Below are 21267 nucleotides of genomic sequence, written 5' to 3' on the forward strand. Positions count from 1 at the left end.
TTATAACAAAAACTAACATTTTATCATTCTTCTTTTATCAATCTCTCATTTGAGTTTCAGGGAGTTAGGTGAAAGGTTGTATCTTGATTCTTGGTAATGGCTGAGATTTAAGGAAAAAAAAGAAGACTTTCAATTTTTTTTTTTTTTGGATTAGCGGCGGAGATGAGCGCTTCGAGGTTCATAAAGTGTGTCACAGTCGGCGATGGTGCCGTCGGAAAAACATGTATGCTGATCTCTTACACCAGCAACACTTTCCCTACGGTAGCTATTCATTGCTAAAAGACTCTTCCTTTTGTTTTCTTTTTGCTCTAAGTTGTGTTCTTGAAGCTTCTTTAGCAATTTTCTTGAATGTAATTAAGCTGGTAAATTATTAAAAAAAAAAAAATGTGGTTTTATTTCCCAGATCATGTAAAGGTTTGTCCTTTTAATGATGATCCATTTTAACAAGTTTAGATTATACATAAAGGATGTTTTTAAAAAAAAAAAAGTCAAAATCTCATGACTTGTTGTTATTGACTTAATCAGGACTATGTTCCGACTGTTTTCGACAACTTCAGTGCTAATGTGGTTGTAGATGGGAACACTGTGAATCTTGGATTGTGGGATACAGCCGGTAAAACATCATCCCTTTTTGAACACCAACATATTGTTTCTTGTTTTGTTTTGTTACTAAGGTCTTGGCTGGGTTTGTGCAGGTCAAGAAGACTATAACAGGTTAAGACCATTAAGTTACCGTGGTGCAGATGTCTTCATTCTTGCTTTCTCTCTTATTAGCAAAGCTAGCTACGAGAACATAGCGAAAAAGGTTTGTCTCTTTACTTTCTTACCATATAATAACAACTTTTGCTGAGCTGATTTGGAATTGGTTTCTTTATTCAGTGGATTCCTGAGCTCAGGCATTATGCACCTGGAGTTCCTATTATCCTCGTTGGAACAAAACTCGGTATCTGACTCTCTTCTTCTGTAAAAAAAACTATTCCCTGATAACAAGAAGAAAAAAAAAATACTTATATTTAAGAATTTTGCAGATCTTCGAGATGACAAGCAGTTCTTCATAGACCATCCCGGTGCAGTGCCTATAACTACAAACCAGGTATGTAACTTCCACAATCCAATATTCTTTTCAGACACAACTAGATGAGATGTGTGTCTTAATTGTTTTGCCTGCAGGGAGAAGAACTAAAGAAACTGATAGGATCTCCGGTTTACATCGAGTGTAGTTCAAAGACTCAGCAGGTACACTCGTAGGATCTCAGATGTCTGTTTGTTTGTTACGTGGTTTTGTATGTATTAACTGACTGATAATGTTTATGCAGAACGTTAAAGCAGTCTTTGACGCAGCTATAAAAATGGTGCTTCAACCACCGAATCAAAAGAAGAAGAAACTGAACAAGAGTCTTTGTGTTATATTGTGATCTCTTCTTTTTTTTTTTTTTTTTTAAAGGAAAAAACAAGAAGATTTGTAGGTAACAAACGAAGCTGAAGAGACAAAAAGAAGAGTCTAGCATCAAAAGCAGCCTTTCTGGTCATTTGAAGTGAGGCCAAGAGGATTTTGAGTAAGAGAAGGTTGATGAGTTCTTGGTGTGTCGTTGTTGTTCTTGTACTTCCTCTATGTAGACTAATCTCTGAAAACCATTTTGTACTTTTAACGGACGAGTTTAATTAATTTTATCATCGTAATTCCTCTCTTCTAGGCTATCAGAAAATGTTAATAACACAACACTTGTTGGCTTTTACATGTAACCATGTCAACCCCATAACTAGTGTAATTAGAAATTATAGATGTGTGATTATGTGACGGTGTCGACCATGTATAGTGACAATAATTTCAAAAAAGAAAAACAATGTATTAAGTTAGATTTTGCATACAAATAGAAACAATCGAGGCATAGATTCAAATAATGGTTTTCAGAAACGAGAATTCTATACACAAAGGGGAGTAGTATTAGTAACAAAGAGGATTAAAATTACAAAAAGGTTGCTCCAATTTTGTCATGGACCCGAAAAGAAACCAAACATGTGTGTTTACACCATTTCTTCTGAAATTTCAGAAAGAAAGAAAACCAAACCAAATCCAAATGGTCTACGGATTTGATTCAGTACTGTGTGGAGGATACAAGTCACAACTTGATGAGGTCATACTTGTCACCAATCAACCCACCTTTCTGCTTCTGGAACCTTATGTAACGCAATGTACTTGTAAAGAAGGGATCTGAGTGTGTTCTTCTGTTACCGTTGTCGTCGCTTTGCATCTCGGTGTTGATTAGCTCTATCAGACTCTGTAAGTCAGACGGAGTGATATGTGGATTCCCTTTCTCATAGAAGTAAATGTACCTGTTGTATGTAAAAACAAAAACCATTATTAGTATTGAGATGCTTCTTTGTGCATTAGTATTGGTTTAGTAATACCGACTTGTTCAAGATTTCGACAAACAGGGTGACTGGTCCGCTGCTACCTCGGGTTGCATTAGCCATCTCTTGAGCTGCGTTTGCTATCCTCAGTGCACGTCTTAAACAGAGAAGAGCTCTGAAGAACAAAGAAGATCACTGACTTTACCCATGGTTTAATGTAAACAGGAAAGAGAAGTACGAGAGTAATGAAAGAGGAGATGCCTTTCTCCGTCTTTGATGCCATCTATATCATCGACCCAGAAGAGGTGAGAGCATGCATAAACCGCTCGACATTGATCAGGCTTCTTTAAAAGCCTTGCTGAGTACTGGTCCCAAGGAAAAAAAATTAAGTGTTTAGATAGAAATTGAGAAGAGACCTTTTTTTTTAAAATGAGAAAGCATTGGCGAAAAAACTGTACCCCGGTTGCTTTATGTGTCAAGGTGTCTCTGTTTTCAACACCAAAGACATTGATCCTTTGCAAGGTTCCAATAATCAGATGAATTGCAGTGACTTGTGCCTTGGAGTCCTATAGTATAATGATACAAAATACACGAGACAGCGAAAGTATATAAAAGTTGAGGAAGAGAGCTTCTAGTTGGATAAAGTTCACACAGAAAGGAAAATAAATTACCGCGATCTCTTCCTCGTATAGTATGAATGCTTGGGTGAAAAACTCATAAGCAGCAGGCTCAAGATCACAATCACTTGCAGCCTGATCATCATTTCCAAAACAATAAAAAAAATTATTGAGAATGCTAAGTCGATTACATGTTGCCTACAGGCAAATTCGAAGTTTGTTGATGATCCCATAGATTACCTCAGCGCATTGGAGATAGAGCCTTAGAGCCAGTTCAGGACACGGAACTGAGGAAAGAACCTCGATTGTCTGGAACAAAAAGCACACGTTCAGTGGATTGTAAAATATATTGGGCGTTAAACATGATCTGTCATTAGGAACGTAGTTGTCGAGTAATGCAACTCCTAGAGAAAAAAATTTGAAACTAACACACAGCCTGATACTGAAACAAATGTGTTAAGTTTTTGTGGGCAATCGAAGAAACTAATACGTTAAATACACAGTACAGTGCTTTTAGTTAAAAACGTAGAAAAAATATTCCTGCATTGATTATCAAACGATGATCTGAATTCATCAAGGAGATAAACGATTCACGAGAATAAATGTCTAATTTCTGGAATCCAGCCTCTGCGAAGTAACACATGTTCCCTAACTTAGATGTATGTAAAAAAAAAAAAGAAGCTCATAGTACCTGGTTGAGAATCTGAAAAATCTTCCTTGGGGTGGCTGACACCTCTTCTCCAGTTATATCTCCACCCTGGGAATCTAGCTGCCTGACCAACTGTTGCGGAAACATTTTAGCAACTCTTGAAGTTAAAAACATTTTTGCTAAAGCAGAAAATCTAGTCCCAGTGGAGTGACCACGTGAAGTGGTCAGACTCAACGATCTGTGTTATATCATATCAGAAAGCATTCCATATAAATGTGTGGACATTAAAATGTGCAATACGATGGAATTCATATAGAACTAAAGACATGGAACTTTGTTTCAGTAACAAGAATTCTCATAGAGAAACAATGAGAGTGTATTTCATTGGGTTTATTTGCAACTGGATACACACACATCCAAACACACTATAGGGGAAAGAAGAGATATACCCTGAGTGCAGAAAAAACAAGTGGGGGAACGGTAAAAGGAAGGCGTCGAGTTCCTCCTGTCATAAGATGCTTTCTCACAACACATATTATCTGCATATCAGTTACGTACCCAGGTAAGCAATTTGGTAACTCATAAGATATGATGTAAAAAACCATGGTCTTATAGCCTTATAGTTATATATATAACTTCTGTTAAAGAACGCCAATGAGCATGAAGCCGGCCTGCAGATCACTTTGGGGATGCAGGCGGCTTCAGGGGAGTTGAGCAACAGACTCAGATGTACAGTTTCAAGTAATAAAAACCATGTTAGGTTAAGTGGGCAAGTCACTGTAACAGCTCTATAGATATATACTAAAATCATGGGAAGACAGTAGGTCCGGAAACAAAATGCATATGTATCAGTCGGGCATGATGTTTCACCTTTAGCATCTCCTCTGGTTCTTCATTATCAAGCATATGTATCAGTCGGGCAACTGAATTTTGTTCCTCCTGGAAATCCTCTTCATCAAGCTAATTGCAAACACACACACACACACACACAAAAACATGAGTTGAGGAAAAAGACGCTGGACAAAAGCTAACGAGACCTACTCGTTGCAACCCACGAGGGAGAAACCAAGGAAAAAGTGATCTTACCTCCTCTGTATCGGTTCCATCCAAATCCTTAATAAGTCCTTTAATCAATTCAAACAGCACCTCAACCTAGTGAACACAGATTGACATGTTATTACAGTAGATAAATATATACGTCTTTACGTGAGGAAAGTAGTAAGCATACCTTATCAGCAGTTGAAATACACGAATTGTTTTTCATTATACTTTGAATAATAAGCATCGCCATTACTTTATTCGTTCCATCATCAAGATGATCCATGACACGCGGGTAATTGGACAGTGTAAGAGCTGTAACTATGTCATTGTATTTTTCTAAAGGAGCGCTCAGAAGTGCAACCACTTGTTTCATTGCACGGGCGTCCTCCAGCTTGGGCACACTGGAAAGCTTGACTACACATGCCCCCTACAAATTTTGCGGATCAAGAGTTAGTTTAACACCACGACTACACCAGATTCAACTAATCATAAAACTAAACGATGCATCATACACCATTCAAAAATATTAACAATGGCACATGTTTAGGAAAGATGGCCACGGGAGGAATCCGTACCAATATTTGATCCACATAGTCAAGCCGATCTGGGTGAACTCGGAGTGTAAAAGTCAGAAGAGAGACAAACAGCGTCATGGCTCCAATAATAGGCATCTCAATCTGTGTTTCTATCACCTGCAGCCATACAAAGTCCATACGTCATATAAATGTATTTCAAGAAAATTAAGCATAATTTTTCATTGAAGTTCTGCGTAAGATTAGATACTCTCCTTCTCTAACTACTAAACTCTCAAATCTAACTACTAGAGGACAGACATTTACAGACTATCGTGGCATAAGTGCCCATCACATGTCATAGAATTAGACTATGCCTAACAAAAGAGTTGATTAAGAGAAGATAACTAAACATTAGAATATATCATGACAGGCAACAATCAAGCTGACTACTTCTCATGGTACTGGGGACCTACATAGGACTATTCTAAGGGCCGTTATGTTTCAAAAATATCCAACAGTGAAAAGAAAAATTCAGTAATAGATAATTCCTTAATGGAGCCAACCTTTCCAATTGCATTGCTCAATTTAGCAAAAGCTTCCACTTGCAAAAACTCGTGTAACACCTGCCCAGATATAATGAATAGGAGAGACAACTCAGTAACATTGAACAAAAATTAAAAGGCACAAAGATAGCTCAATGGACACTTACATCTGGACTTGAGGCAGCATAATTTGACAACCGGTCCATCAATTGAGTTAACACTATCTTGGTGTCGACTGTTGGCTGAGAAGTTATTTCTTAAGGTCAGAGAGGAAGGAAAGGGTAAAAGATCTAAAACAGTAAAAGTGCAGCGCATGAAAACAAAACAAAGGTGCTCTTTATCATGAATTCTCTACTCAGAGTTTTGTAATTTCAGTCAAACTGTAAGAGATCAAGGACCTCCTTCAAAAACTTCTAACTGGAAAGCCAACGCCCCAGTCACCAAAAAAATAGCAACATTCTACTACTAGCAAACAAGAATAGTTGATGGCAATACAGACAGCACAGATAGACCCCCTTCAAGAGACAATGGAAGCATGAGAACTCTTAAGATACAATTGCATTGGAGATTAGGAAAGAGAAAAATCTCGACTGTCAGCGTACCCACCATCAGTTGGGTACAAGCAGCCAATAATGTTTCAAGAGTCTGCAAGTGGTACTCATCAGGAAAGACTTGGATTATGCACTCCATCAGATAGTACTGAGCCAGTTCATCTTTGCAGTTGACTACCTGATCAAGGTTCCCCGATTTAGCAAATTATACAGCAACTTAAGTCTCATCAATAAGAAAAAGAAAACTGGTGATAGATGTAAAAATGAGCTCCTGAACCTGTTCTAAGACTCTAGGAAGAACAGTCTCTTTGTACATCTCAAGGTCAACACCTTCGATCTGTCCTAGAACGTGCAGATTTTTTCCAACCTGAGATGATAACATTACATACAACTTATTGGCCAGTGGCATGGCAAACTATGTATTCAGCACAGAAGTGGTATTGATAGTACAAGATCACGGAGTTCGTTCCTCTCTTTCTCCTGCTTTTCTCTAACTGTTCCAGGTCCCTGCAGTCCAAGGAACACCTCAGCTCAGGTTGACCAATATCAATGATTCACAAGCACCACACAACCTGCATGCTTCATGGTTCATTTATGCTTTAGTCAGAGGCATGCAAGTGCAGAGGTGCTATGCGTATCAAACTACCATCAACTCTTCACAGCTCGAAAAATTCACCTGATGCTGAATTCGAACCCAGAGCTTATTCATCTCAGTGAAATTTTGCAACACAAACTCCACAGCATCCATCACTGTATTTGCATCTCTGCAGGATAGTTGCAAGGAGAGTAAACAAACACCTAAATACTCAAAAAAGATTGAAAAGCATAGTTAAAACCCACCCTTCGTATTCTGAGCCAATCTCAGGTAACTTATCCCTACTCACTTGCGCAAGATAACTCCTCAAAAAAAGCCCACGAATAGGATGTTGAACACCTCGGCACATCTCCACGAGATCCTTAAGAACATCCTTAGACGGAGCTTGCTTGCTTTTCATATAAACAGACCCTACTGTACATAGCAGATACCTGGTAGATCAACATCAGCACGTAAATTAACTCAGTAACACGAAACCAATGCAAACCAAGCAAAAACATTAATCGTTATCTCTCTAAGATAATGGTGGAAAAGCAAATAATCTCATTCAGCGCCTAGCTACCTCAAGTAGATTTACACGAGATCATCCTCATTCTCTAGTCTAATCTCATAAACCGTAGTCCAATCTATATAGCTAATAACTGGGACTATTCAGATCCTAATCCGATCAAGAGAAACAAGCTCGAAGATGTGAATGAATCTAAATCATATCCTTACATCTTATAACTCTAGTCCAATCTAGAGACTATCAGATCCAAATCCGATCAAGAGAAGCAAGCTCGAAGATGTGAATGAATCTAAATCATCTGCTTACATCTTAAAACTCTAGCTAGTAACTGAGACTTATCAGATCCTAATCCAATCAAGAGAAACTAGGTCAACGATATCTAGATCATCTGGCTTACATCCTAGGCAAGATGTTGCCGGCGTGTTGAACAAGCTCATACAAATCAACCACAGGTAAGCCATGCCTGCTCTCATCCTTGAAGAAAACCTCCAGCTGCCTCAATTGATCGAAGGCTCGCATATCTAATCAGAAGAGGAATCATTAGAAACGGTCAAACGCGCACGAAATCGAGAGAGATTCAAAAGTTCTACATAGATCGTAGTATTTCTGAGGAGATAGCTTGGAGGTGCGGAGCTCAGAGAGCATCAGAGCCGAGTACTTGAGGACTTCTCTGAGATTGTTCGCATCCTGAGAGAGACGAAGAGAAAATAACTCATCAGATCAAAGAGGAATAATTAAAAGAAAATTGAGTAACGGACGGACCAAGGCGCGATGCATGAAGAAAGCGTTGTGCTGGATTCCGGCGATTCCTTCGGCCAGCCACTTCTCCTCGTCTTCTACTCCGGCGAGCCTCCTCATCTCTTCTTCCTACCTCCCTGTGTCAGCCCACGAAATAATAGACTCGCGAATTTTATTTTTCGATTTTTGATATTCTTTTGGTTTCGTTTTCTTATAATTAGAAAAAAAAAAATCTATTAGGTGGACAATGTGCGGGATCAATATAATGTGTGTTTTACCAAATTATCTTTTCGTAATTATGATTATAGTTTCTTCTAATACAAAGTCTTGTCTTCTTAACTATATTGTGGAGGGTAAAAACTAAAAAAATATTGACTCAAGCCTTTAGTTTTCAATTTTGCCATTGATTTGAATAATACATTTTCGTTACACATTGATAGTCTAGTTGTTACACCATGATCAAAAAATGAACCGTATCAAAATTGGGTTAGATTAGAGAACTGTTGTTACAATCAGTGTTACTGTACACAGAGCAAAGACTTAACATAACAAACACTAGAACGGGACGGTGTACGGTAAAGAATAGATCCCGACTTGAGACAGAAACTGAGCTTTTGGCCAAGACGAATCACAAGATGCGCGCACGTCTTCATCAATCTTGTTTGATGCTTTGCAGTTTCTTCTCTCTTTCGTCCTGCTCCCACCAAATAGCCAGTCGTCATCGTCCTTAGAGGAAAAATCAACCTCCATGGCAGTGGTGGAAATTGGAGTCCAATCATCAAACAATGCATTGTACCGGTCTTCTTTGCTCGGCTTGTGTTTCCTTCTCTTCTTTACTTCACCAGCTATTGCAGCTTCTGATGTTGAGGGGACATTCACTTCAGGCTCACATATCTTCTTTGTTTCTTCTATTAAGGCCTCAGATGTTGAGGGAATATTCAGCTCAGGCTCACATACAGAAGAGCATACGGCAGCTCGTGGTGCCAGATTGAGAGAGACAGCACCGGAAGTGGAACAAGCAACAACATCCTCTTGGGGCAAAGGACTTTCAACCTTGGGTTTTTTGAAGGTCAAACGAATACGTAGAGGCTTACCTGCTACAGGCACAACTGCACACAAACAGATGTATACATGTCAGTCTTCTAACAACACAAATCGACATAATAGTCTCTAGACTGTACACTGGTACAAACCTTTGATGAGACTCTCAACAGCCGGAGGAGAGACATCTCTTTTCCTCTTGTTACTATTCAGACTTCCATCAGACAGATAACCGAGGTGGTTTTGAGGTCCCTCGAGCTCCTCGGTCACACCACTCTTCTCAGACACGCCTGGGGACTTGCTGGACTTTTTAGAAGAATGTCTGTGAGATTTCTCACGCTTTTCTGTCCTGTGTTTTCTCCTCTCCTTCTTATCCTTCTTCTCTTTAGGGAGAGACGTTTTGGAATCATTTACGATTCTTGCGAGCTTTAATTAATTAGAATAAAGGGTTTTAGGCTATCGGTTTCACAGGATCCGTGACAAACCCTCCCACTCAATGTGTAAAACACATTACAACAAGCAAGACAACACACAAAACAATAACCCTAGATCAATTCATACCAATATAGGAAAAAACAAACTTACCTGATCGTTGAGACCCTTACTATGTAAATAATTATATATATAAAATAATTCAATGAAAACATGCATATTATATATGATAGTGATATAGTTTATAGCTAATAGAGTAAGAAAATACTTATAAATAGGGTGATTTGTAAATTTTTCAAAGAAAACATAAATATATATACGATTTATAGCTAATTTGAGAAAACATGCATATATTATATGGTTATATGAATATAATGGTATATGGTTACTGAGTATGTGATTCACCAACTAATAAGCAAATTCAAAGATTATCTCTAATCTAATCAGAGAGATTCACGCAAACACGAAAACTACGACTAAATCAAAGAGCCCTAAGGATTCAATTTCAAAAAAAGACAATAGAAGCAAGAAACCCAAAATCTGTGGGCTCTACGAACCTTAGTCGAATCGACCAAGTTCTGACCGCTCGCCTGGTTCCTCGCAATCACAATCGATGGCATGTTTTCGAATCGAGGGTGCGGGAGGGGTATGGGGGGGAGGGGGGGGAGGGAGGGGTTTGGGTCTAGAGAGAGAGAGAGAGACGGATGTAATCGGATCTAACCAGCCAATACTAAGATCTTGAGACAACCCAGCAGCTTAAAGCTCGATTTCGCAGAGAAGGAACTCCTAAAACCTAACTCGATATGGATTTGAGAGGCAAGCGAGTTCCTTATTTAAAGACGTGAGAGATGCTCAGATCCGCCGACTCGGGCAAAGTCGGTCCACTTGGTGGGCTTTTTCGTAAGTTCACCTTAGAGACGCGCAAAACCCTAATCATACAGGGGTATATAGGTAAATTGCAACGTCGTTAGCCTCGGTCTGAGCTTCCGAGAATCTCGACTAATGGGCCTAAATTAACTATTAGGCTTTACGAGCACGTTTTAAAAAGCCCAAAGACCAAATATTTCTCAAGACGAGTAACTTGTGCTAAACTAACTATTAGGCTTTACGAGTACGTTTTAAGGAGAGAGACCGTGTGCAAATTGTAGCCTCTATCAAGCTGGTAGCAACAGCTTATCTAAAGTGAATTAACCACCTATTTTTTTCATCTTCACCTATTCGTTTGATTGAAAACAGATATGTACTGAGATGTTTGACTTAACGATCGGTTACATCAGTTGGCATATAATAAAAAGCCTAATTACTCGATTACGATAGTTACATGTCTCACACACGCTCAGGATCCGAGAGCCGTAAATTTGATTCTACATGAACTCTAAGATCTTTAACATCATCGCATGATAAAATTATAAGAAGGATCAGCGGAATACCCTCATTTCATCATTGCGGAAATATTCTTGAACGGAATATGATTTATTGATTTTTAAGGTGGAGTTAAGACTTTTCTCTCTTTGCCTACACGCCTTTTTATGTGTTTTTTGTTTTGTTTTTTGTGATGCTCTAAGATGGAGCAAATACATCTATTTATAGATGGGAGAGAGACGTAGCTTCCTCATCAAGTTTGATTACTTTCTCACCAATTTTTTTAATTTTTTTGGCAAGTTTATCTTTTAATCTCAACCATCTATCAAAGTTGAGTAAGTAACAAGGTGAGTAAGTAACATTAGAGCACCATTATCGCGGGCTGTTAAGAGGTTCTTAACTTAATTTTGATTTAAAAAAAAAAAAAAAAGATATAAACCCAAAAGACGGTTCTTAATTAAGAGAAGGAAGGCACGGTTCTTAGGCAACAGGTGTCACCTTCCACGGCCTCAGCTACGTCGTCGACAACAACATCGACACAAACCAAATCATCCCGGCGGAGTTTCTCACCCTCGTCTCCTCCAACCCCGACGAGTACGAGAAGCTCGGCTTCCACGCGCTGGTCGGCCTCCTGGCTTCCTACAAGTAACGCTTCATCGATTCCGGGGAGACAAAGACGAAGTACTCAATCGTCATCGGCGGGGAGAACTTCGGGTGCGGTTTGTCGCGGGAGCACGCGCCGGTGTGTCTAGGAGCGACAGGGGCGAAGGCGTTGGTGGTGCAGTCGCTTGATGCGGAGGTTAGTCATTGAAAACGTTGCAGAAGAGTTCTCTTGTTGGCAGCGTTACGGCAGGAACCTAACTGGATCTTCGTCTGTTGGTTGGGGAGGTGGTGTTGATCGTGCTGGTGAATCGACATCTAGTGGTAATAAGTATGGTTGGCAATGGTACGAGGATCCAAGGCTGGATTGTCGCGGTTACATAAGCATCTTTCCTTCAGATGCAACTCGTAAGGTTCTTGATCGAATCAAAGCTTTAGCTCTTCGGCTTTTTATGTTGATTTGACTTTGTTTTATGTTTTGAAGCGCCATTGGTTGAGGCTGATAAAGAAACAGATGAAAGCAATTACCTTTTGTGGAGGTTAGAGCACGGGCCTGTGATTGATGCTGGTGGTATCTTTGCGTATGCGAGGAAAGCTGGGATGATTCCTTCTGCAGCTGCTTGATTGATTTCTCCGTGTTAGGTATGAGAGATGAAGATTGTTAATTTGTGGAATGTGATTGAATAGTATAGTACTCTTGGGAGCTTGATGATGATGCAAAAAGCATAGTTTTTTACCCCTTTTCTTGTTGAGATAATAGAGTGGTAAAGATTCTGGTGTAGTTACGCTATGTTAGATGAACAGTGTCATCGTCATCTTTCATCATGTTCTTTTTTATGTAGTGAGAAGTGGTGTACGAGAGATAAGCTTGAGTAAATTGATGCAAAAGGATAGGTTTAGATGATGTTGTATGAGGATGATAGTGACTGGTTATATACCTGATGCTCAAGGGTAACTCCGACGTCGAAGGAGTTGTTACTTTGACTCAAGAAGACACAGGTCCCTTCTCAATTTGCTCATATTGATTCTAATGTGTGTTAGGTCACTGCTTAGTGTTTGCATCATATCTAATTCTCAATTTCACCATCATCCCATTATGATATTCTTAGGTTCATGCATTGAACCTATTTTCTTATGCATTTTCCATTGGACTTGTTCTTCAAATCACTTTCTTCTTCTAGAACATTAGTCACTTATAGTTTAGTTAAATATTAAGAAATAAACTCTTTTAATATCGGTTACCAAGTATGCTTAAAGTTAATAATTTCAATAAAAAAATAGATTATTATAAGACTATACATCATGAGAAAGAAATATTCATTCTTAAAGTTAAGTATATCATACATAGACATATATTTCTTACAAGAGCATCAGATTTATTGAGCAGCTGAATTTGATGAGTTCTGATGTTTTAGTACACTCTGGTGGAGGTAATGTAGTGAGATGAGCTGTATTGGATTTGAGAGATTGTCGAATGCGTTGTTTCGTCTTAACTTGGGCTTGACATGATGATCCAACAGCTGAAACCAAAACTTATGTGCTACATGGGCTTGAGAGATTTAGCATGGTTTATTGTTCTTCGTCATACTTGTAAAGCCCGCAGTAGCAAGTAGCAACAGAACCGGGAAAATTATACATGAGTGAGTATACAGAAGAGATTAGTTGTAAAGTAAAGACCATCACTACATAAAAGAGCAGGCTACGTAGTTGCCAGAATTTGGTATATGTCTGACTGATATAGAAACATACATAAATAAATGCAAAACTGCTTTATTTAAAAGGAAAGCCCCTCTAGGCTCCCCTCCCGGTTCGGTTTCCACCTTCAGAGAATCACTACAACATTCCTTTGCAATGGTAACCTCCCACCTGTCGGATCCTCTGCCGGTAATCCTCTCGCGCGCCATCGCACTCCTGCAGGAGTGGGAAGCAGCACAGCCCCAAGCTAGCGACCGATCGAGAACACTCCCATCACAGCTACCACCGACACAAATCTCGTCACTGTCGACCATCATCTGCAACACCGATGCGACATGGAATAAGGATACCAGGGAATCAGGGCTGGCTTGGATCTTCACCTCCCCCACCGGTCGAGAAATCACTTGAGGTTGCTCCTATCAGCTCCACGTCTCCTCCCCGCTCATGGCGGAAGCTTTGGCGATCTTTGGAGTTTTATCCGACATTGAAACGGCAATCGCTTCTTCTTTCGATTTCTTTCACGCATCCTTTGTTTCTAGAGTTTCAAATGGATATGCAGACTCATGGGCCAAGGGCTCTCTTTGTAACAAATTATCTGTGTTGGGTTCAGGTCCACACTAACCTTTTCCTTTCTAATTAAAAGTATTAGTTGATCAAAAAAAAAAAAAAGGAAAGTAAATGGACAACTGCTAATTGTTGTATCGGCGTACGTGGATATAGTAGCATGTCATGTGATCGTACAACTTTCGTTATGTTTATATATACTCATATCGTATAACGTATTAACTATTAACAAAAGAAAAATGGAACGAGTTTTTTATTTTACTTAGAAAATCAAGGTTTGAATTAATTAGTATGATATAAAACGAAAACCAAGTCCGGTTTTTGCGCTAACGCATCTAGAAGCATACAATTACGCTGCTATTTAAAGAAAACCAAAATTTTATATATATATTATATTAAAACAGAAGATATGACTTAATTTATGTGTGATTTTTTTTTTTTAATTTGAACCACTTTTAGAAAGTTGTTTCAATAAATTTTTGTATAAATATTTTAATTATTTGAATTATTCTAAAATAAACAAATCAAATAGATATTCATATATTTACTTTGAAATTATATCTGAATAAAATCTTTTCATATCTTTTTTTTTACAATATAAATGTATATTTTATTTTTCATTAAAATAAACCTTTTAAATATATAAGTAATTTTCTGTTTATTTAAAATAAATGTATATTTCATTTTTCACTTAAACAGAACTTTTAAATATTTATTTAGTGTTGTGTTTATTTTAAAATTAAATTTATATTTCATTTTAACTAAAACAAACATTAAAATATCTAATTAATTTTATAATATAACTAAATCATGTACAATTTTGTATTAATCTGTGATATAAATTTAATATAGTACTTTCAATAATTTTTTTATCTTTAACCAATAAGATTTTTCAGTTTAGAATTTTGTATCACTTGATTTAAATTATGCTATCACTGAAAAATTAAAATAAATAAATTAAATTATTACATGTGAACTATAAAATTGTTGCGTTTGAAATGTTATACTAAACAATTAGTAATATGATAAATATTACAATTAATTGTGTAAAACAAATAATTATATGTGTAAAAATTAAATAATTATTCGTAGGGTTGCGTGGGTCAACATCTTCGTTTAAATAGAAAAACAAAATTTAGCCGGAGCACGTGACCTCGTTAAGTGCATCTGTCCCTGACTATTGCTAGGAATTGTTCGTGGAACCATTTTCTTTGTTCATATCACACCAGTTTTGAAAATGTTTTTTTTTTGTTCAATAAAGTAAAAATGTTATAAAAAAATGGTACATTGGTACTTGGATCACATTTTTTTTTTTTTGCTAACCGAGTATCCTGGCCCCACCGAGGTGGTCTAGACTAGAGATCGAAGTGAGCATGGACGCTGCCAGGGCGTCACCATGTGGCTCACCGTGTAACGGTCTTCGGTCTCGGGTGCTGCAGTCCACATGTAAATTCCGTAGTGGTCAAGGCTCGAACCCAGGGGCGGACACTCCAGCTGGAGCTCCTATACCACTAGACCAAAGCAACTTGGTTACTTGGATCACATTTTATAAACCATCAAACGTGTAGGAAAAAAATAAACACAATGCACTTGTTCCTCGAGTGACTGATATTTGAGATGTTAAACATGAATTACGTTGGTTCTGTAACGAGAACACGGCCACAGATCCGCGGACACCGGTGTAGCTAGGCCGTGAGTTTGTTGAAGGATTTTAGATGAACAAATAATAAAATAAAGGTGAAAATAGTAATTTGGTCGCATGATTTTTTTTTTTGTGGTAAAAGAAATGAAAATAGCAATTTCACAATCCCCATAACTAAGTAATAGTATAGTTTTAAGAAATTTACGTGGCTAATCTACTTACTTATTCTTGAATCTTCCGCTACTCTAGACTATCAACCATAGTGTGTAAAGTTTTCTTATATATTAGGTCAATCGTTATACATACAAAAACCATTCCAGGTTTTTTTTCTTCTTTTCTTCTCATAGTCATCGTTCCAAAAGCTTTGTTTCAAACAAAGATGATACATAGAGCAACAATGAAAAGACACATTACTTCTTCTTCGAGACTTTGTATGTGTGTTCTCTTTATGGTGTTGTTATCTGAGACAATCACAAATGCTTTGGTGAAACTGCCGGCAAACAAAACGATTCCGGCAATAATAGTGTTTGGAGATTCAATTGTTGATGCCGGAAATAACGATGACATTACGACAACGTTGGCTAGATGCAATTATCCTCCTTATGGAATTGATTTTGACGGTGGAATCCCTACCGGAAGGTTTTCCAACGGCAAAGTTCCAACTGATTTTATAGGTAATCACTTCGCTTTCTTTGGTATATTTGATTAAATTATATATACTCATATTTTCTTTAATAGATAACAACTAAACGATCCTTTAGTTAAAACTATAGAAAGTCATTTTTTTGTATAGTGTATACAGTAGTATCTCAGTGACTGGAAGTGACTACTGACTAGCTAATGACGTGTTGTACACTTGTATGTAATTTACATATGGATGATAAAATGGTAAGATCACGATTTAATACTAGACGCATTAAACTCGGTGACTAATGTCAAGATGGCATTTAATTCAGTGGTTGAGTATTTCTCCGTAACATGTGATCAGTTTTTTTCAGTTTTCAAGTAAGTGTCAATTTCTTGTGTTTAACTTCGTAATAAAAACTGAAAGAATAAACTCAAGGTCAAAGAAACCTTTAACATAATTATTAGTCGTTATAAATTTTTTTTCTTGCTTGTTATAGCGGAAGAACTGGGAATTAAACTAAGTGTACCGGCATATCGAGATCCGGCTTTGAAACCGGAAGATCTCTTAACCGGTGTAACATTTGCGTCGGGTGGGGCTGGTTACGTTCCTTTCACAAGCCAACTATCGGTGAGTCTTACAATATATTTATACAAATATGATTATTTCTAAGGCTTTTGATCATTGTTGTTTTATAGGGAGGAATATCACTATCACAGCAACTGAAATTGTTTGAAGAATATATAGAGAAACTAAACGAAATGGTTGGGGAAGAGAGGACAAAGTTCATAATACAAAATAGTTTGTTCATGGTTATATGTGGTAGTAATGATATAGCCAATACATACTTTGCCCTTCCTTCTGTGCAACGCCAATACAACGTCGATTCCTTTACCACTCTTATGGCTGACAAGGCTCAATCTTTTGCTCAAGTAAGAAAATAATTAATAAACTATATCTATAATTTTAAAAAATATTCAGTAAGCTACTTATTGATAGTAACTCTTTTATTCGCTCTCTCTCTTAAGCTTTGTCTTTTTAATGATGTGGTATTAACAGAAATTACATGAATATGGAGCGAGAAGAATACAAGTATTCGGGGTGCCGCCACTAGGATGTGTGCCTTCACAGAGAACAGTGGCAGGAGGACCAACTAGGAGTTGTGTTGGAAGGTTCAATGATGCAACAAAGCTCTACAATGCCAAGCTTTCTGCAAATTTGGATTCTTTGTCAAGAAACTTACGTGAAAATACATTAATTTACATCGATATATATGATTCTCTTCTTGAAATCATTCTAGATCCTCAACAATATGGTAAATATTTTTTATCCTTTTTTTCCTGCTGGTCCTATCTTATATATTACTATTAATATATTGATTCTCAAACCTCTCTATTTAAACCCAAAAAACAATAAAACCGTATGTTTATCATGATATATGTGACAGGATTTCAAGTGGTTGATAGAGGGTGTTGTGGAACCGGACTAATTGAAGTTGCTGTGTTGTGTAACAATTTCACCGCTGACATATGTCCGAATAGACATGATTATGTGTTTTGGGATAGTTTTCATCCCACTGAGAAGACGTACAAGATTATGACCGGAAAATATTTTGAAAGAGTTCTGAACAAGATATTTTAGTTTATGGGTTGCACATGCAAGTTGTAATCTGAATAATCTTCTTTTTTTTTTTGTCAGTCTACCCATCTAAGGTAGAACAAGTGGAGAACAAATGAGCTGATTCTTCTAAAAACATCTCCATCTGTCTGGGCCTGATCTATATGAAAAAAAAGATAGCATCTGAATGAATGATCATTTTCCTCTTTTTCTGCTGTTTATCATCTTATAAGACGTGATATCCTGATGTGCGTCTAAAAGCATATGATTATGAATATGGGACAATTTCTAATTAACTAAAAAGAAACTTAGAGAGTTATGATTTAATATCTCTTTGTTATCTTGTTGGATGTTTTCTTGTGTTTTCTTTTTTACTTTCTCTTATATATTCTTTTTCTATTATGATTTCGTTGCTCTAATTGCAATTATATTAGCCTAAGAGGTTTTAGCTAAATAGATTGAACATTATCAACTAAATGTTCATAATGGAAATTGAAGAGCTAACTTTGCCGCAACATCCGGCCGCTATATGTTGATATCTTCTTTGGATGATAAATGAACGACGTCTGAACAACGCACTCAGCTGTAATAAATCACATTGGCCGATACAATTTGCAATTAGCAATGTTGATATATTTTTTTTTTTATCATCAGCTTTTACAGAATCATACTGACTTTGTAAACCAAACTGGATGATCTGCTATGTGAACGACAAAAAACGGTTGCTTCCTAACACCGCAGATCACCTGGTTTGGTTTACAAAGTCTGTATGAGTCTGTAAAAGTTGATGACAAAAAAAAAAAAAAGAAGAACTTGATACGTACTCGATCTCTGAAATCAGGTTCTAATTTGATCTGTGAAGGGAATTTGTGATACCCTAAACCTTCAGCTACTCTCCACTGGCCACAGTAGCCCCATGTTCTTAAACCAGAGGAGGGACTCTCTAGAGAAGGCTCTACAAAATATTGCACGTATCATCGCTATTCAATTGATTTGTGTATGATGTCAGAAATTTTGATTTGTGATTTAGTAATTAGGTTAAAGAACATTACATACATATATGTTGTATATTATATAATCTTTATCGTGAGAGTAATAATACTTCTTCTAATTCATAATCTCTAATCACTCGATCATGGTACCAAAAACATGTTATACACAAGTTAGGATCTAACATTAAACTATGTTTCTTAAGCATGCCTTTGTTTTCGTTACTCTCTTATTATTAGTCTCTTCCAAGTTACAAGACTTCTTACTCTATTTCTAAGCCAATCTGTTGAACGTAGGTCCAGAAGCACTTGAATCTTTCTCTTCGTCTTCAAATAAAACATGCAAAGGAATAGAGTATGCAATGGGGAAACAGTGATCGGTGTTTGGCCACATTTTTGAGTTATATGAAATTTTAACAATTTTATCATAGTCTCACATTAAGATTCTGGTCAATATGTGTCTTCGGTCAAGATACGAATCAAGTTCAGATCTGAGGTTTCGATTAATTCAATAGGTTGTTGACATAGTCTGGTTTGTAGTTGTGCATTTTCTTTTCATTTTTGTTACTTAAATGTAGTTACATTTAAAGATAAAAGAAAGCAGGAACAGACAAAGCCCAAAGGCCAATGATAATGGTTTAGAAACCCTTATTATTTTCTTCTGAATGTACCTAGTTACTTTTATTTTTATCTTTTTACTATTTACCCATTAACAGTAAAAGTTCCTTATTGAAAAATGTCGTGTACATTCAGTACATACACATACTGACATAATCTAAGCACTCCAAAAGCTTCTAGAGAAACAAGACTTGTTTCCAACAAAGAGCAACAACGAAACGACACAATATTGTTCATCGCATAAATAACTTCTCTTCTTCTCCTTCTCCTTCTTCCTGGCGACAGTTTCCGTTTTTCCTCTTTCTCGTGTTGTTATTTGAGATGACGACACAGGCTCTGTTCAACGTGCATACAAACAAAACGACATCGGAGATGATAATGTTTGGAGATTCACTCGTTGATGCATACTATAAGGAGATAATTTTTCGATGGAGAGAGAACACGGTTAGCGACTGTAGAATGATAAACCATAAAACTGATATATTCTTTACCGCAACAATAAATGGGTAACAACCAACCCTCAAGGCTTCAACTAGCCACTCAATTTTATACTATTAGCATGTGTTTTCAAAACAAAGCTTTATGAAGCCTTTAACTAAAAACTATAAAATTCATTTTCTCCAACTCCAATTTATTGTGTCCCGTTTAGTACTGGATAATATGTCAGTGAGTGTACACTTTTGTATGTAAATTACATTACTGATGAAAAGATATGTGATGGATCGAGGGACAAAAAAACTGAAATAAATGGTAGGACCACAACAATTCACAAAATTAATACTAACAATATTATTGGATGATTATAAGTAGCCGCACAAACAGGCTAGCTAATGTCAAGCCAGGAGGCCATTTGGTTCAGCGGTTGAATATTCAATATTTCCCCTAACATATGATTTATTCTTCTTCTTCTTTTTTATTTTTTATGTGTTATTATCCTAGGTTTATAAACGAATATGGAAACTGAAAGCATAACTTCAAACAAGTAAGGGCAAAGACACCTTTAACATAAACCATAACCGGTGATATTTTTGTGATGTGGAAGTGAGGTTCATGTTTGAAAACCTTTAAAATTGGTGATGTGGTCGTTACATTCATTTTATAACCAAATTATTCGAAGATTATCTAGAATAATTGGAGGAAATGGTTGGGGCAACGAGGACAGGAAACCGTTGGTTCTAGTAATGCATTAACCAACACCTGCTTTGGCCTTCATTCTGTTCAACGCCAATACGACGTCGCGTCCTTCAATACTCATATGGCCGAGAAGATATGAAAACAATTAGTAGAAACAATTTTCTTATTTGTTAGAAGAGTGATTATGCTCAATACCCCAAATAGAAGATAAAATCTGTAAAGTACCTATGACAAAACGTAAACGGCTCCAGCTATGCACTTTGTTACATGAAGTTCCGAAATTGCCCTTCATCTGTTCTGACACAAAATCAGTAACGTATCCTGACGCAGTTGTTGGTAGGAATTTGTGGCAGTGTGACTATTCAAGATTGTAGGTGTGGCTGTACAAGAGTTTTTGTCCGTATGTTGCTTAGACTAATTTTCGATCACAAGATTGTAATTGATATTTCATGTATTTAAATAAATAAAAAAAGATTGAGATTCGTTTGATATCATCAAAATTTTAATGTTTTTATCTTTTCAACGTCTTTTTTTTAATCTCTCAAATACAACAATAATTATGCTATCGCCATTAATCTTTCGATGGCCATCCTTATCTCGTTTTTGTCATTGATATACCAATTCCATTAAAATTAGATTTTCCATGTATATTAGTGAGTAATGATATCAAAGTAAGTCATGCGTCCCACAAATCTCTCTCTTTGTTAGTCTCAAACGAGAGTAACTACAAGCATATGAAAAGAAATATTTTTGGAAATGAAGATCTTTGCAATCTGTCTAAGATCTACGAAGAACACATACAAGTTTCAGTGTAATGGGTAGCCACTAAAACATACTATA

General features: G+C 36.9%; 5 protein-coding genes across 8 annotated transcripts; 3 read left to right on the forward strand and 2 right to left on the reverse strand.

The window, feature by feature from the left end:
• Positions 1-1435, forward strand: LOC106402832 (rac-like GTP-binding protein ARAC5). The gene is made up of 7 exons (XM_048761471.1): positions 1-261; positions 526-613; positions 696-805; positions 880-943; positions 1029-1093; positions 1171-1236; positions 1317-1435. Exons 1-7 carry the CDS (start codon positions 163-165, stop codon positions 1413-1415), a joined length of 591 nt encoding a protein of 196 aa, XP_048617428.1. The 5' UTR covers positions 1-162; the 3' UTR covers positions 1416-1435.
• A 454-nt stretch (positions 1436-1889) lies between these two features.
• Positions 1890-8339, reverse strand: LOC106406283 (vacuolar protein sorting-associated protein 35B). 3 transcript variants are annotated; one of them, XM_013846907.3, is made up of 22 exons: positions 8133-8339; positions 7961-8057; positions 7768-7891; positions 7108-7293; positions 6944-7031; positions 6718-6774; positions 6545-6634; positions 6323-6445; positions 5884-5958; positions 5738-5797; positions 5235-5351; positions 4847-5086; positions 4705-4770; positions 4489-4578; positions 4068-4157; positions 3661-3750; positions 3210-3278; positions 3024-3104; positions 2811-2918; positions 2614-2717; positions 2414-2527; positions 1890-2334 (listed from the first exon to the last, which is right to left on the reverse strand). In XM_013846907.3, exons 1-22 carry the CDS (start codon positions 8226-8228, stop codon positions 2121-2123), a joined length of 2379 nt encoding a protein of 792 aa, XP_013702361.1. In that variant the 5' UTR covers positions 8229-8339; the 3' UTR covers positions 1890-2120. The 3 variants fall into 3 exon arrangements, with proteins under 3 accessions (XP_013702361.1, XP_022560817.1, XP_048617426.1); XM_022705096.2 differs by lacking the exons at positions 7108-7293; positions 7768-7891; positions 7961-8057; positions 8133-8339 and having other exon boundaries at positions 6718-6839; positions 6944-7037; XM_048761469.1 differs by lacking the exons at positions 6944-7031; positions 7108-7293; positions 7768-7891; positions 7961-8057; positions 8133-8339 and adding an exon at positions 6840-6860.
• Positions 8340-8575: 236 nt separating this feature from the next.
• On the reverse strand, positions 8576-10419 carry LOC106406168. Its single transcript, XM_048761470.1, has 3 exons — positions 10139-10419; positions 9302-9575; positions 8576-9217 (listed from the first exon to the last, which is right to left on the reverse strand). Exons 1-3 carry the CDS (start codon positions 10199-10201, stop codon positions 8664-8666), a joined length of 891 nt encoding a protein of 296 aa, XP_048617427.1. The 5' UTR covers positions 10202-10419; the 3' UTR covers positions 8576-8663.
• A 955-nt stretch (positions 10420-11374) lies between these two features.
• On the forward strand, positions 11375-12632 carry LOC106405254 (putative transferase At4g12130, mitochondrial). Of its 2 annotated transcripts, XM_048761473.1 has the most exons (3): positions 11375-11951; positions 12028-12185; positions 12386-12632. In XM_048761473.1, the coding sequence occupies exons 1-2, from the start codon at positions 11735-11737 to the stop codon at positions 12165-12167; spliced, it is 357 nt and encodes a 118-aa protein (XP_048617430.1). In that variant the 5' UTR covers positions 11375-11734; the 3' UTR covers positions 12168-12185; positions 12386-12632. The 2 variants fall into 2 exon arrangements, with proteins under 2 accessions (XP_048617430.1, XP_013701282.1); XM_013845828.3 differs by having other exon boundaries at positions 11376-11951; positions 12028-12632.
• Positions 12633-15767: 3135 nt separating this feature from the next.
• LOC106405276 (GDSL esterase/lipase EXL2-like) lies at positions 15768-17902 on the forward strand. Its single transcript, XM_013845848.3, has 5 exons — positions 15768-16118; positions 16569-16699; positions 16768-17001; positions 17129-17384; positions 17517-17902. Exons 1-5 carry the CDS (start codon positions 15824-15826, stop codon positions 17708-17710), a joined length of 1110 nt encoding a protein of 369 aa, XP_013701302.2. The 5' UTR covers positions 15768-15823; the 3' UTR covers positions 17711-17902.
• Positions 17903-21267: the final 3365 nt, after the last annotated feature.

Source organism: Brassica napus, chromosome C6 (genome assembly GCF_020379485.1).
Source record: "Brassica napus cultivar Da-Ae chromosome C6, Da-Ae, whole genome shotgun sequence".
NCBI classification, from domain to species: domain Eukaryota; kingdom Viridiplantae; phylum Streptophyta; class Magnoliopsida; order Brassicales; family Brassicaceae; genus Brassica; species Brassica napus.